Genomic DNA, 13,303 nt, shown 5'->3' on the forward strand with positions numbered 1-13,303 from the left:
TGTATTATTTCCTAGCAACTTCAATATTTTGTGAGGTGAATGATATTATTATATATTAATTTTGGTTATTCAAAAGCCATATTTCCGTTATAATTCTGACATTGAACAAGCATGCAAGAGACGGATATATCCTTAAATTCGTTTTGTAGGGGCAATAAAAAATTAATCCCATTCGGTTATGGTATAATTTTTAATAAGGCGGCTGAGAACTGCTGCTGCTTTCATTTCTATGAAACACAGGGAAACAATATATCTGTAAATAGAAAGTAAATCGTAATTATGGGTCTTAGATACAACTTTGAAGCCCTTTGCTTGTAATAGAAAGTCTTATTTTTACAGTTCCTTACTTGAAAGGACCTTTATTGATGTGTGAATTTCGAGTTCATTGCACGAAACGATGGGTCTATCCGAGCTGGTCTCATTGCTTTCAGAGACAAAAAAAAGTTTGCAAAATTTTGGATGAGTAAAATCGTTAGTGCAAATTTTGGTTAAACAATAATTCTGCCATCGTCCCCTCAGTACAGAATTATGCAAACTTGTTTTTGCTAATGAATGTGTCAGTTCAAATTTAAAGTTGTGGATTTTGCATACTTGGAATCAGCATAAAACATTTTTATAAAAGTTTTTTTATTGCATTCACAGCCCATGTTACTGGTTACTGGAATGTTCTATTTTAGAATTATGTTTCTATTGACAGGGATCGCTTATATATTCAATCCTGTACGCTACAGTTTCATTGCATAAAAGATGCTAACTATACTTTCAATAAACAAAAAGACAAACTTTAGTCTAAGGAGTGGGCATAGAGTGGTGATGGCAACTCTCGTATGCAGAATAATTTCTGTTGGTTTTAATCTTAACGCCATATTTTACATTCATTTGAAAAGAATGTACGTTATTTCTATTTGTAATGTCATATTGAGAAGTATCCTGAAGGTGAAAGAGGCTATCCCCTTCCTATATACCCCCGGTCTATTCGTTAAAGCTGCACTCTTGTTTAAGTGAGCCCTCTGTTAATATTCTATGACTACTGTTTCAATAAGATCAATCATGGAACTTGAAGCTCTCTGTATAAGGCTCTTGAACTTTGTGCAATTGGTATATTCTGATAGATGGAAAGGGGAAGCATAAACTAAATTTAGATTGAGGGAAATAGATTGTGATGAAAGAGCTCCATTTTGGGAAATTGCCATATTCTTTCGAAAACTGCGCAACTTTGCACCTTTGTGTGTTTTAATAAAAGACTTAATGTTAGTGTATTTGCTATATTATTCATTGCTTCTTATAATTTTAACTGGCAACTGGAATTAATTCTTTACGTCACTGTTCTAACTCTAGAAATGTTCTCTTTTTGTCTTCCAAGATCACTAGCGTGTTACAAGAACCCATAAATATCAATAATGACAAAGTTTTAATTTCTTGGACTATTTTTTTCGTGTATGTTGGAAAGGGAGTGTCGTCCTTGTAGTAACCGACGTTTATTGTGGAGCCATGAAGGCAATTCTATGGTAATGTCGATATATCTATTAAAGAAAACGGAAATTAAAGGCAAAATAGGCAAAATAAAAATATACTGCTGCATAAGCGAGATGAATAAAAACTGATAAATGTGTGATCTCAACACCTGAGTCCATGATTGTACACTGAGTTTGACTGATTAAGAATTACCTTACCTTGCGGTCTTTAATTACTATATTCACATTACCTTCTTTTTTGCTAATGTTTAATTTAATTACTTGTTGTCTAATGCGCGGCTGAGCCGTATGATGATTCATTTAATTTACGTTTGAATACATTAGAGTTTGTTTTTTGATCCCACTCACAATTCAGGATTATGCAGGCCTTGTACGTGAGAAGAAGAAAAGAAAATATCACCAAACTGCATTCAATTAAAGTCTAAACATCCCAGCTTAGCGTAACAATAGCTTAAATAAGAGTGCAAAAAAGTTACTTTCCTTTTGAAAAGAAACTAAGCATCCAAATAGATTGATACCTTTAACCTTAGACTTTCAGACCAGCAATGTTGCAGACCGTTCTCATTGAAATTTTAAACATGTTGTTTGCACTATAGCTGAAATTTCAAAAAAAAATAGGGGATGACAGAGGGCTTGTCACATCATTGAGCACAGTCATATTATCCATTGAATGTATTCTAGTTCATAATAGCTACCCTTATTAATTGTGTCGCACAAGCAACATTTTAGTTTTTTCCTATGCCATCAATTTTAGTTTACAGTTAGTAAGTGGTAAGATTCCATCCTCAGCTGTTATATGGAAAGTTTGTGTGGGGGCTTTAGGCTGGATTGCTGAATATGAAATTACATTCTGAAAACCTATGCACAGTTTTTGCCTAGGGCAAAAAAAAAGGATTTTCGCTTGCCCTTGAGCCTGAGCCTACAGAATAGGCGATAATATAGAATTTTATAGTCTATGTCTTTCGTTTCTTCGTGCCATGAACAGCTCTTTTTGCGAAAATACTTTGAGCGTACCCACCACCCCACCCTAGTGAGAAAATTAGATCAAATTTTAGATCAAACTCTAGGATGAGATTGGGTCGTCTCCTCTCATTTATTGCTCCCCTTTTTTATTGTACTAAGAAAATACACATAAATGAGCCGTCACATTTTCGAAACATTGTTGAATAAAAGGATTCCGATTTTATCGTAAATAGCAGGAGATTGAGGGATATCGCAGCTCTCCTTATATGTAGGATAACTTCGGGTCTTTTTAACTCTTAGCGTTGATTTTTCCATTTGCTTGAAAAAAACTTTTTATTCATATAAATCGGGTCATGGAACAGATGTATACCAAATTCCTTGCATATGTTTTACTGCCCAGTATACAAACAGTAATATCAACAACACCCCGTCTGACATTAAACTATTGGAGAATTTTCTACAATATTAACTTGAATGGATAGTATGTGTAAAGAAAAATTAACTACTTAATCCATGTCATACACATATTTCTCAAAATTAGAAGGATGCCCAGGCTACCCATTTATTCAAGGTCCCAGTTAGATTGTCGAAAGCCCTCATTTCGAAAAAAATAATGCCCCTTCAAATATTTGAATATTAATACTTTAAAATAAGATGCCAAGGATTATTAAGCTAAAGTCAACTGCTTTGACTAGCCCCTCCCCCGGTAAACCCTTGCATATACCTAATACATAAAATGATAATGGTGGTACTGGAAGCGAATCTCAAAGGAATTATATGAAACTGTTGAATAACTGAGCCAGCCCTTTTAGCAAACCGCTTTGTAACCAACTGGCCTGTCGGGTGCCCCAGGCACACCATAGTCACACATTTTTCTTGATTTTTAGCGTCGTGATTGGGGCTCAAAAGTGGACTATTCAAACGGCTAGAAATTCTTTTGAAAAACTTGTGTCAACGCTATTTTGTTCCTAACTGTTTGCAACTCATCGAGGGCGTATCCCTCGTATTTAGTTTGGGGGGTATTTTATTTTGAGTGGGGGGTTACAACAAAAGAACTTTAGAACATTCCTAAGAAATTTATTTATATGAAGTTTTTGTTACGTTCTTTCTTGTCAGACGAAAACTTGGGCAGGGGGTTCAAACCCTGAATATTACAGACAGAAAAACAGCTGTTCCAAGTTTCTATTTTCAAAAAATATGTCTTAAATCTTGATTCTGATTGGGCAAATACCCAAAAGCTGAACTTTATGGACTCGAGAAATCACAAACGGGATTCGTAATTGGCACTGTAGGATTTTGATTTTAACGACAAGGATGACTATGATTTGGCCTGCGCGCGAGTCTCCGGTGGTCTGGATCAAAGCCTTACTGTTGACTGTCAAAAATATCACCTATGTTGTAACAAAGTTCGTTTAGGGGGACAAATATTCCTCTTCTTTGAACAACATCTATGTGATATCAATATAACAAAAGATTGGGCGTATGTGCTTGATACCCATTTGATGTAGTAGTACAGGTAGTGAATATGATAACACTCATTCTTCAAATGTGAGACAGTCTCCAATTCCAATAAGACAAGAATTTGGGTATTATAAGGCTTCTTATGTTCCATTATTCTGGGTGTAGTACATCTTTATGGAAGGTTAATCGGTACTTAAAGCAGACTATAATGAGACAATCAATTGATTGATGCAATGACAGGTATCCTTGTTGTATTAAACAGCAAAAGTTGGCATTTACCGAACATACTTTTTATATGTATTACTTAAGATATTGCTTGTAGCAGTTTCTGTTTTACCCTATTTGGTGTATCGTGAGTGTATGGACATTAGTAATAGTTATTAGAACTTAGTCATTTTCGACCTGACGATATTCAGCGGCAGATGCGTTCAGATTCGGATCTAGTTTTGGAAAAAAGCCACGGTATTTGAAAATACTGTTATGTTTTAGATATATGTTATGTTATGATATATATATATATATATATATATATATATATATATATATATATATATATATATATATTTATATAACGAAAAAAAAACAGCACAAAAAAAAAAGGAGACAGAAGGAGAAAAGGAAGACTGTTTTCCTAAATTAGTGACAAATAAATAATAATATTTCCTTGAACAGGGACTTAGGGGAATACTCACTAAATTCTTTATACTCAAATTTAATTATACATTATCTAACAAAATATTTTACTAAACCGATTTATAATAGTATTGAACCAGCTACGAAAAGGCCTTTGAGACAGGCTGCAAAAAATGCAAGGTTGGCTCTGAGAAATTGCATTTAATCACTTTGTTCTCTTTAATTTGAATGAATTTATATTCTCACTTCATTCTTTTTGTCAGTCCTGGTTGAACTTCGTTGAAGTAAGGATGCTAGGGCTGTTTTTAAAAGATTAAAAAAAACATTATTAGTTTTAATTCTCACAATTTAATGTAAGTTTATTTATATATACATATTTTCTCTCTTGTTCTCGTATTGTGCTGAAGACGGCCCTTGGACATAGGGCCGAAATATTCACAGAACTGATTTCCACTGTCTAGAAAATATTTTCCCTATTGTTCTACTTTGTATTTGTTATATATATATATATATATATATATATATATATATATATATATATATATATATATATATATATATATATATATATATATATATATATATATATATATATATATATATATATTTATATACAATATATGATAATCACGTTTCATTGTAGTTGGACTGAAATCGTTGTGTATATATCTTTCTGCTTTTCTGAATTGCTTACTCCTACCAAAAACATTATAGTGTGCAATTTTTTGTCATTAAATTCCAAATTAATGTAACCTCAGTCTGTGTGGTCTTCATCTAACATTGCTCGTGCTAGCTATCATGCGAAATTCTTGGATTGTTGATGCAGATTACCACCCAGGATGTAATAGCTAGGTCGAAAATTTAAAGAAGTACCCTTTGGGTTGGGTTCTGTCACTTCATTGACCAGGGGTTTAACTATTGTACCTCGGCTAAATAATAGCTTTCTTCGGTTGCAATTGACACCCCAGACAGTTATGTCTCTATCATTTTTTTTTATTATTATTATTTCCTCCCAATTGCGATTTAAATTGACTAGGTCATCAGCAATAAGCTGTAAATAGGTTAACATATCCAAAATGTTGAGAGAGGGTTATAAGAAGATTTTTTGAGAGGTACGGACAGAATTTTCGAGTTTGTATATTTTCGTATATCATTTACAAGATTTCCTGGGAGTAGAAATGCCTTTTTTTTTCCATTCCCTTCTACGTATAGGTTGTTTGCATACGCAGGAAGGTGGCACCCCAGCAGTTTTTGATTTATGCCTTATCCCCCATCTCGTTACAGTTCGCTCGCTTTTACTGCACCCCCATCTCGTTGGTCAACACCACTCATATATATCTGGGGCACATGCAACCGGGGGATTTAGGCAAGTTAGGCCGCTCAAAATTGAAATAAACCAAACTTTGAAAACTAGTTTTAAGTTACATGGCAATTTAAATAATGACTGCAACCTACTCGGTTGTGTTTCTTAAACAAAGACCTTCAGAAATAATAAATTCTAACAAAAGACAGTAAACTATTAGTTCTAAAAACTACAAAAACCATTTTACAGAAAACATCGGGATATCTCTGAGACCTATCTGAGAAAAATTGCCAATCATAAATCTTAACAATTCCTACTGCAACACAGTTAATTTTTATTTGTCCATAAGAATAAACAGAGCTGCTGCAGTGGACTGTGTATAATAGTGAAAACGAGCCAATTTGGAAACTTGTATTTCTCTTTCGTTATCAAAAGAATAGATCGGTAATGCTACTACCGCTACTGCTACTACTATTACTAGCAACTTACTACAGTACTCATCCGCCTGAAACAAACTCAGCTGCGCACGTTCTTTCTTCATCTCAACCTCTCCTAAGCTTCAATCTTTTACCCCTTCCATGTAGTTTCAATTTCCTTTCAGCACTTTCTCATGACCTTTTCCGACCCCATTCGATGGCGAACTGCTTTTCATTTGGCCATAGATAGATGGCCAAGAAGCGCAATATTCAGTTATCCGCAATACTTAACCCGTAAAACGTGGCCAAGCCATCTCAACCTTTTTTTCATTATAACCTTAAAAAATGGGATCGAACCATGTTTTTCGCAGAGTTTACTGGTTGATATGCAGCCAGTCAAACAAGACCTAAAACTGTTCTAACTGTGTCCTTTTAGAATACATCTAACGAATCTTCCTCAGCATTTCGAAGCGCCCACTCTTCAGAGCCATTCTTAACCACTGTCATAACCGTCGAGTTCAACGTTTTAATCTTAGTACACAGATTTGTCTTCCTATCCGTCCATACTCCTTTTATTTTATAAGTTATTAAGCAAAGGCAAGTACCTTCTTTTTAATACTGCAAGCGTCAACTAGCACATAATGAGGAAATCTAGCGAGATTAAAAGTAATTCAGAATTTTGATACAGCTCCAGAAAGGTAATATTGCATGTGAAAACTTGATAATAAATTTCTACTGGCGATGCTATTGTTGGACTATTCTTCCCCTTTAAATTTGTTTGAGGACTGGGGTGGAGAGGCTAATGATGATATTTGTAAATTTAAAGAGACTCATGGTGAAATTTTGTACAATGATCATGTAATGCATGGCATCTATCACAAAACAACGAAAAGTACGGAGACTCTGTTACAATCTAAAGCATTAATATGCATGACTATTCGAATAATTACAAGTGATTCTAGTTCAATTAAATTGCAATCAAATCGTAATTGATTTTTCCGATATAATTCGATCGTAGTAGAATCGTAAGTGTTTATTTCATGGAGTTAATCTACCAATTATTCCAGAAGAAAACAGTCAACCTTAAAATGTTGTAGATTGTGGTTACAACTTGGTCACCGGTGTCCTTGCAACCTCAGCTACCCGTAAGAGTATATCAATTATTGTGTTATTTGGGAGTTCCCAGGAGTAATGCGGAATTCCTATAAGTAAGATGCAAGAATTGATATGGTTACCTCCAATGAACTTCTCAAATCTTCTATTTTGAAGTACATTTTTCTAACATTTGCTAGGTTCGTTTTACTATGTCTTAAACCACTGTTAAGTTACATATATTTGAAATTGAATTTGAGACTTGTTTTAGTCAAATCGCCCCAAAAAATTCCGGCAACCAGCAATCGAATTATATTTCTTTGAAAATGGATTCAACCCCTCACTGAATTGATTGATTCAAGCAGCCCCTCCATTGCACATCCCTTCCCTGAAAGCTTTTATAGTCTAATAATTTCGTTTATTGTTCTTCTCTCGTGATTCCGGGGGTTTTCTTTACTATAATTACTCATCGTCTCTTCATTAAAAGAAAGGTCTAATACACGCCTCGTTGAACACAGAAAATGTAGTTTTTTTTTTTTTTTTTAAGAGCCCAATCGCCTATGTCCAATATCATTATTTTTTGGTAACTATTTTCCGGAGAAGAATAACCTCAAGGTGGGTGGCTTTGCAGAAAAGACACACACTAAACTCCTACCAACTTAATTTAAATCAGAAGAATTTTCAAAGTGGTATTATTATGCTAATTTGTTCCTATTGTATTTTAATTACAGATATATAATTAAGTGTATAGGAGTATTTTTCTTTATGCTACAATAGAAATTTAAAAGAGACCGAGCTTGAAATAAAAGGCTGTTTTTTCACAAGACCCTAATAGCTTGGAAATTTTGCACTGCTTACAAATTCGAACTCGATATACTCTCCTTTACGGACTATTAAGTATTCTACTATATTTCAATTTAAAGCGAATCAGCTTATTTGTTATTCCAAAACTTGTGCAAAACTGTGCCTAGTTATTTATGCATGTGTCTTTGTTTGATAATCAAACAGTTCGTGGTAACGAACTGTAGTAAGGAGCGACCCGGCTCAATAGTAACCAAAACTATAAAAGATTGAATTTTGATATCAATAGCTACATCAAAAGAATCGCATTTTAATGCTGATTTTAAATATATAAGTTTCATCAAGTTTAGTCTTACCCATCAAAAGTTACGAGCCTGAGAAAATTTGCCTTATTTAGGAAAATAGGAGGAAACACCCCCTAAAAGTCGTAGGATCTTAGTGAAAATGACACCATCAGATTCAGCGTATCAGAGAACCCTACTATAGAAGTTTCAAGCTCCTATCTACAAAAATGTGGAATTTTGTATTTTTTGCCAGAAGACAAATCACGAGTGCGTGTTTATTTGTTTGTTTTTTTGTTTTTTTTTTGTTTTTTTCCCCAGGGGTCATCGTATCGACCAAGTGGACCTAGAATGTCGCAAGAGGGCTCATTCTAACGGAAATGAAAAGTTCTAGTGCCCTTTTTAAGTGACCAAAAAAATTGGAGGGCATCTAGGCCCCCTCCCACGCTCATTTTTTTCCCAAAGTCAACGGATCAAAATTTTGAGATAGCCATTTTGTTCAGCATAGTCGAAAACCATAATAACTATGTCTTTGGGGATGACTTACTCCCCCAGAATCCCTGAGGGAGGGGCTGCAAGTTACAAACTTTGACCAGTGTTTACATATAGTAATGGTTATTGGGAAGTGTACAGACGTTTTCAGGGGGATTTTATTTTGTTTGGGGGTGGGGCTGAGGAGAGGGGGCTATGTTGGAGGATCTTTCCTTGGAGGAATCTGTCATGGGGGAAGAAAAATTCAATGAAAAGGGCGGAGGATTCTCTAGCATTACTATAAGAAAACAATGAAAAATAAACATGAAAACGTTTTTTCAAATGAAAGGAAGAAGTAGCATTGAAACTTAAAACGAACAGAGATTATTACGCATATGAGGGGTTCTAAAAATACTTTAGCATTTAGGAGGAGATAAATACCTCGCTCTTTATGCTAAAGTATTTTTAGTAATTTCAACTATTTATTCTACGGCCTTTCTGATTCAGGGGTCATTCTTAAAGAATTGTGACAAAACTTACGATTTAGTGTAAAGAACGAGGTATTAACGAGGGTACAAACCCCCTCATATACATAATAATAATTAAAGAATATAAAAGTTTGTTACATAAGTTAATTCTAAAGTTACGTATATTTTTTGCTAATAAAAAAATTCGTTAAAATTAAAATTAATAGTTGCCTTTTTATGTAACCGAAAAATTGCATGGCAACTAGGCCTCCTTCCCCATCCCATATTTCTCAAAATCGTATGATCAAAACTAAGAGAAAGCCATTTAGCCAAAAAAGGAATTAATATGCAAATTTCGTTTGAATAGTTTACGTGTGGAGAGTCAAAATCAAACATGCATTAATTCAAAAACGTTCAGAAATTACATAAAAAAAACTAGGGTTTTTTAACTGAAAGTAAGGAGCGACATTAAAACTTAAAACGAACAGAAATTACTCCGTATATGAAATGGATTGTTCCCTCCGCAATCCCTCGCTCTTTACGCTAAAGTTTGACTCTTTGCCACAATTCTGCTTTTTAAAACAATTAAAAGCTTTAGCGTAAAGAGCGAGGGATTGCGGAGGGAACAATCCATTTCATATACGGAGTAATTTCTGTTTGTTTTAAGTTTTAATGTCGCTCCTTACTTTCAGTTAAAAAACCCTAGTTTTTTTTTATGTAATATCTATAGGGGCTAGCAAAGGAGTCATAGCCTGATGTCTTTTAATAAATGCCAGAGTAACCTTGGAAACTAGTTTTTGAACAAGAAATGGATAATTAATGGCCATGGCTATAATTTAAGAGATTTCCCAAAATGAACTTTATGCTGCAAGAAGAACAAAAAAATTATTCGATGGAATTTTCCCAAGTTTGATTGAATAAACCCATAAAGATACTGTTCTGGAATTTCTAACGAGAAACAAAATTGACACAAAAGTGGAATAAACTTCATGGAGATTAAGAAATTAATAATTATCTAGTAGATCTCTTACCCAGTTACACCCTATCAGATCCCCTTCCCAATTGCCTTGAAGAGCTCTCCCTCACACAATCAAAATAGTTTTATGCAAACAACGAAAAATGTACTGCAACCACATGTATCAGGAAATAATGTTTGTTTCTTACCGTACCCATATTCTTTTTATGTGCATCAATGTTTTTTCTTCTTCTAGGGTTTGGTAATACCTTACAACAATTTTCAAATCAACCCGAATATACTGAAGTGAATCCTGGGCAGTCTGTAGTCCTTTCTTGTAAAGTTCAGGACAAAGGTGGTCAATGCATATGGCAGAGAGATAGAAGAGTAAGTATCCTTGATTGCATTCCTGTGAAGCCAAATTCAACTTTTGCAACATTCATGTTTTGACCCATCCCAAAGTACTCAAACCCCTTATGAAATGACGACGCCCTTATGCGGACAATAAAACCTACAAAATACGAAACAATTGAAAAGTTGAAAATTGTCAACTGCTGTCACCATCAGTAGTCTAACTGATTTTCGAGTTGACAACATTTGTAAAAAGCATCGTGACACTTGAAATGACTATAAAATATTGAAACAGAAAACATTACTCACGGGTGAGTCTAAAAAAAGAAAATAGATGTGAATATGATAACCGTTTCCTTTATTATTCATTCTGTAATTGTATACAGGTAACAGTTCTTGCTAAGCCTTTTGGTATTTGTTTTTTTTTGAAAAAAAGAAATTTTTTTCGAAAAATTTCGAAAAAAATAAAATACATTTTGTCTTAAATTCGAAACATGCGTTAAATATGAGACTCTTTCTGCCTCCTGCTATCAGCTTCCTTTTCAGCGAAGGGTAAAATATTTTAGCATATAGACAGAGGAGGGGTTGATCAGGGCAGCAGCCTTCCTCTTAAATTGGGTCATTGCTACTTGCTCTAAATTTTTATGTCCCTCTTTTAGGATGGAGAGGCTAAATTATCCTTTTCTGCAGGAACCGTAGACAACATTCGAATTAAGTAGCTCAATGACTGTTTTATGTCACATAAGCAGCTTATAAAAGTATATCCTACTTAAGCAAGATTATTTCGGTAAGGAATAAGAGCTTTAATGTTTAACAGATGAATTTCTAAGAAATGAATAATGCCTCTTCTTAGTTCCTCTTGTATGTAGGTTATGATAGACATGCACATTCCCTATTACAAATGAAACTAGACCTACGTTGCCCGGGCAACGTGAAGTGTTGCGGCAACCTTTGTCCGGCTTCGCCGTCTAAAGTGTTGGGAGAGCAACACTTTGGTTTTGTTTCTTCGCTATCGATCAGTAATCACATGATCAAAGGCAATTCCTCAGCGTTGAAAAATCAACAACAAAACAGTATCGAAAGAAGGGACTAAATTGACTTTGCAGCCGGTTGAACTTTATCTTTTTCAATCGTAGACCCCGTGACGAATGAAAACTCGGAACAATATCTTATATAATCTAGTTGGTATTATAAAGCTATTCCTAACTTTTCAGGATCAAAATACCATCGATGACATTCTATTAATTATTACGAAACTATCTCATTGTTTTACATTCTTGTTTGTGCTTGTTTCTTCACTATCAGTTAAATGATGAAGTTGTCAGCCTATCGAAGTTTTAAAAAGGTATGTTCAAACAGGAACGCCATCAGTTATCACATGACCAAAGGCTATTTCTCAGTGTTGAAAAAAACAACAACTACAAAATAATATCGAAAGAAGGGACTAAATTGACCTTACAGCCAGTTGAACTTAATCCTGTTCAATCGTAGACATTGTGGCGGATGAAAACTTGGAACAATATCTAATATAACCTATTTGATATTATAAAGCTATCTGTAACTTTTCAGGATTAAAATACCATAGGTGACACTAATTATTACGAAACTACCTCATTGTTTTACGTTATCGTTTGTACCCGTTGCGTAAACACTTAATTCTGTCAGATTTAAAGAGATCGAATACAATGTGCACCAATTTGCACAAATATCTAGCCCAAAGCGAACAGATTCTTACTTACAAGTCCCTCTTCAGTGATAGACATCAAGTTCACCGGAAACAAACAAATGGGCACACCAACTAGCAAAAGTTGCAAACCCCTCATCGCTGAAGATTATTGTAGCCTAACAGCCGATTATTACTTACAAGTCCCCTACATGTCTTAACACTAGAACCAAATTGGTTTAACCATCAAATATACCAGAAACAAATAATAGGTACACCAACTAGCAAAAGTGGCAAACCACTCATTGCCGAAGATGGTTATGAGCTAACAGCCGTTTCTCACCCAAAGTGAACCGATTCTCCCGTCAAAAGACGGGGTTGAGAGGGTCAAAGCGACCCTCTCCCGTGATAGGCATCAAGTTCACCGGAAACAAATAAATGGGTACACCAACTAGCATAGATGCAAACCTCTCATCGCTGAAGTTGACTGTAGCCTAACAGCAGATTATTACTTACAAGTCCCCTACATGTCTTACCACTGGAACGAAATTGGCTTCACCATCAAATACACTGGAAACAAAGAGTAGATACACCAACTAGCAAAAGCTGCCAACCCCTTATTGCCGAAGGTGATTATTACATAACAGCCGACTGTTGCTTACAAGTCCTCTATATGTCTCACAATTTGTATCGGCCTAGATTTAATTTCAGTGTATACCTTACTACTGAAGTTGTTAACCTCTTGAAACTTTCAAACTGGTATACCTCATGAAGGAATTTCTGTACCAAAAAATGGATGTCATATACTTTGATCAGCTCATCAAGAGCTATCGATTGCCATCGAAAAAAAAAATTCTATCTGTTTTAGTTCAAAATTTGATTTTTTTTTTGCCGTAGGCCAACTTTCTAACGTCACCACTTAGAAAGGAACAAAGGCTTAGCTCCAATTTCTTTAGCAATGAGAGAACTTT

The 13,303-nt window shown here is 34.7% G+C and overlaps 1 protein-coding gene across 3 annotated transcripts in view; it reads left to right on the forward strand.

The window, feature by feature from the left end:
• The window catches only part of LOC136027241 (kin of IRRE-like protein 2), a 202,852-nt gene that overhangs the window by 105,800 nt on the left and 83,749 nt on the right, over positions 1-13,303 (forward strand). For all 3 annotated transcript variants that reach the window (XM_065704307.1, XM_065704305.1, XM_065704306.1), the window contains one exon: positions 10,575-10,705. Coding sequence is in view for 2 of the 3 variants with exons in the window: in XM_065704305.1 (XP_065560377.1) it covers positions 10,575-10,705 (131 nt within the window). In the remaining variant the exon portion in view is untranslated. The remainder of the gene's footprint in view (positions 1-10,574; positions 10,706-13,303) is intronic.

Source organism: Artemia franciscana, chromosome 5 (genome assembly GCF_032884065.1).
Source record: "Artemia franciscana chromosome 5, ASM3288406v1, whole genome shotgun sequence".
Taxonomy (NCBI): Eukaryota; Metazoa; Arthropoda; class Branchiopoda; order Anostraca; family Artemiidae; genus Artemia; species Artemia franciscana.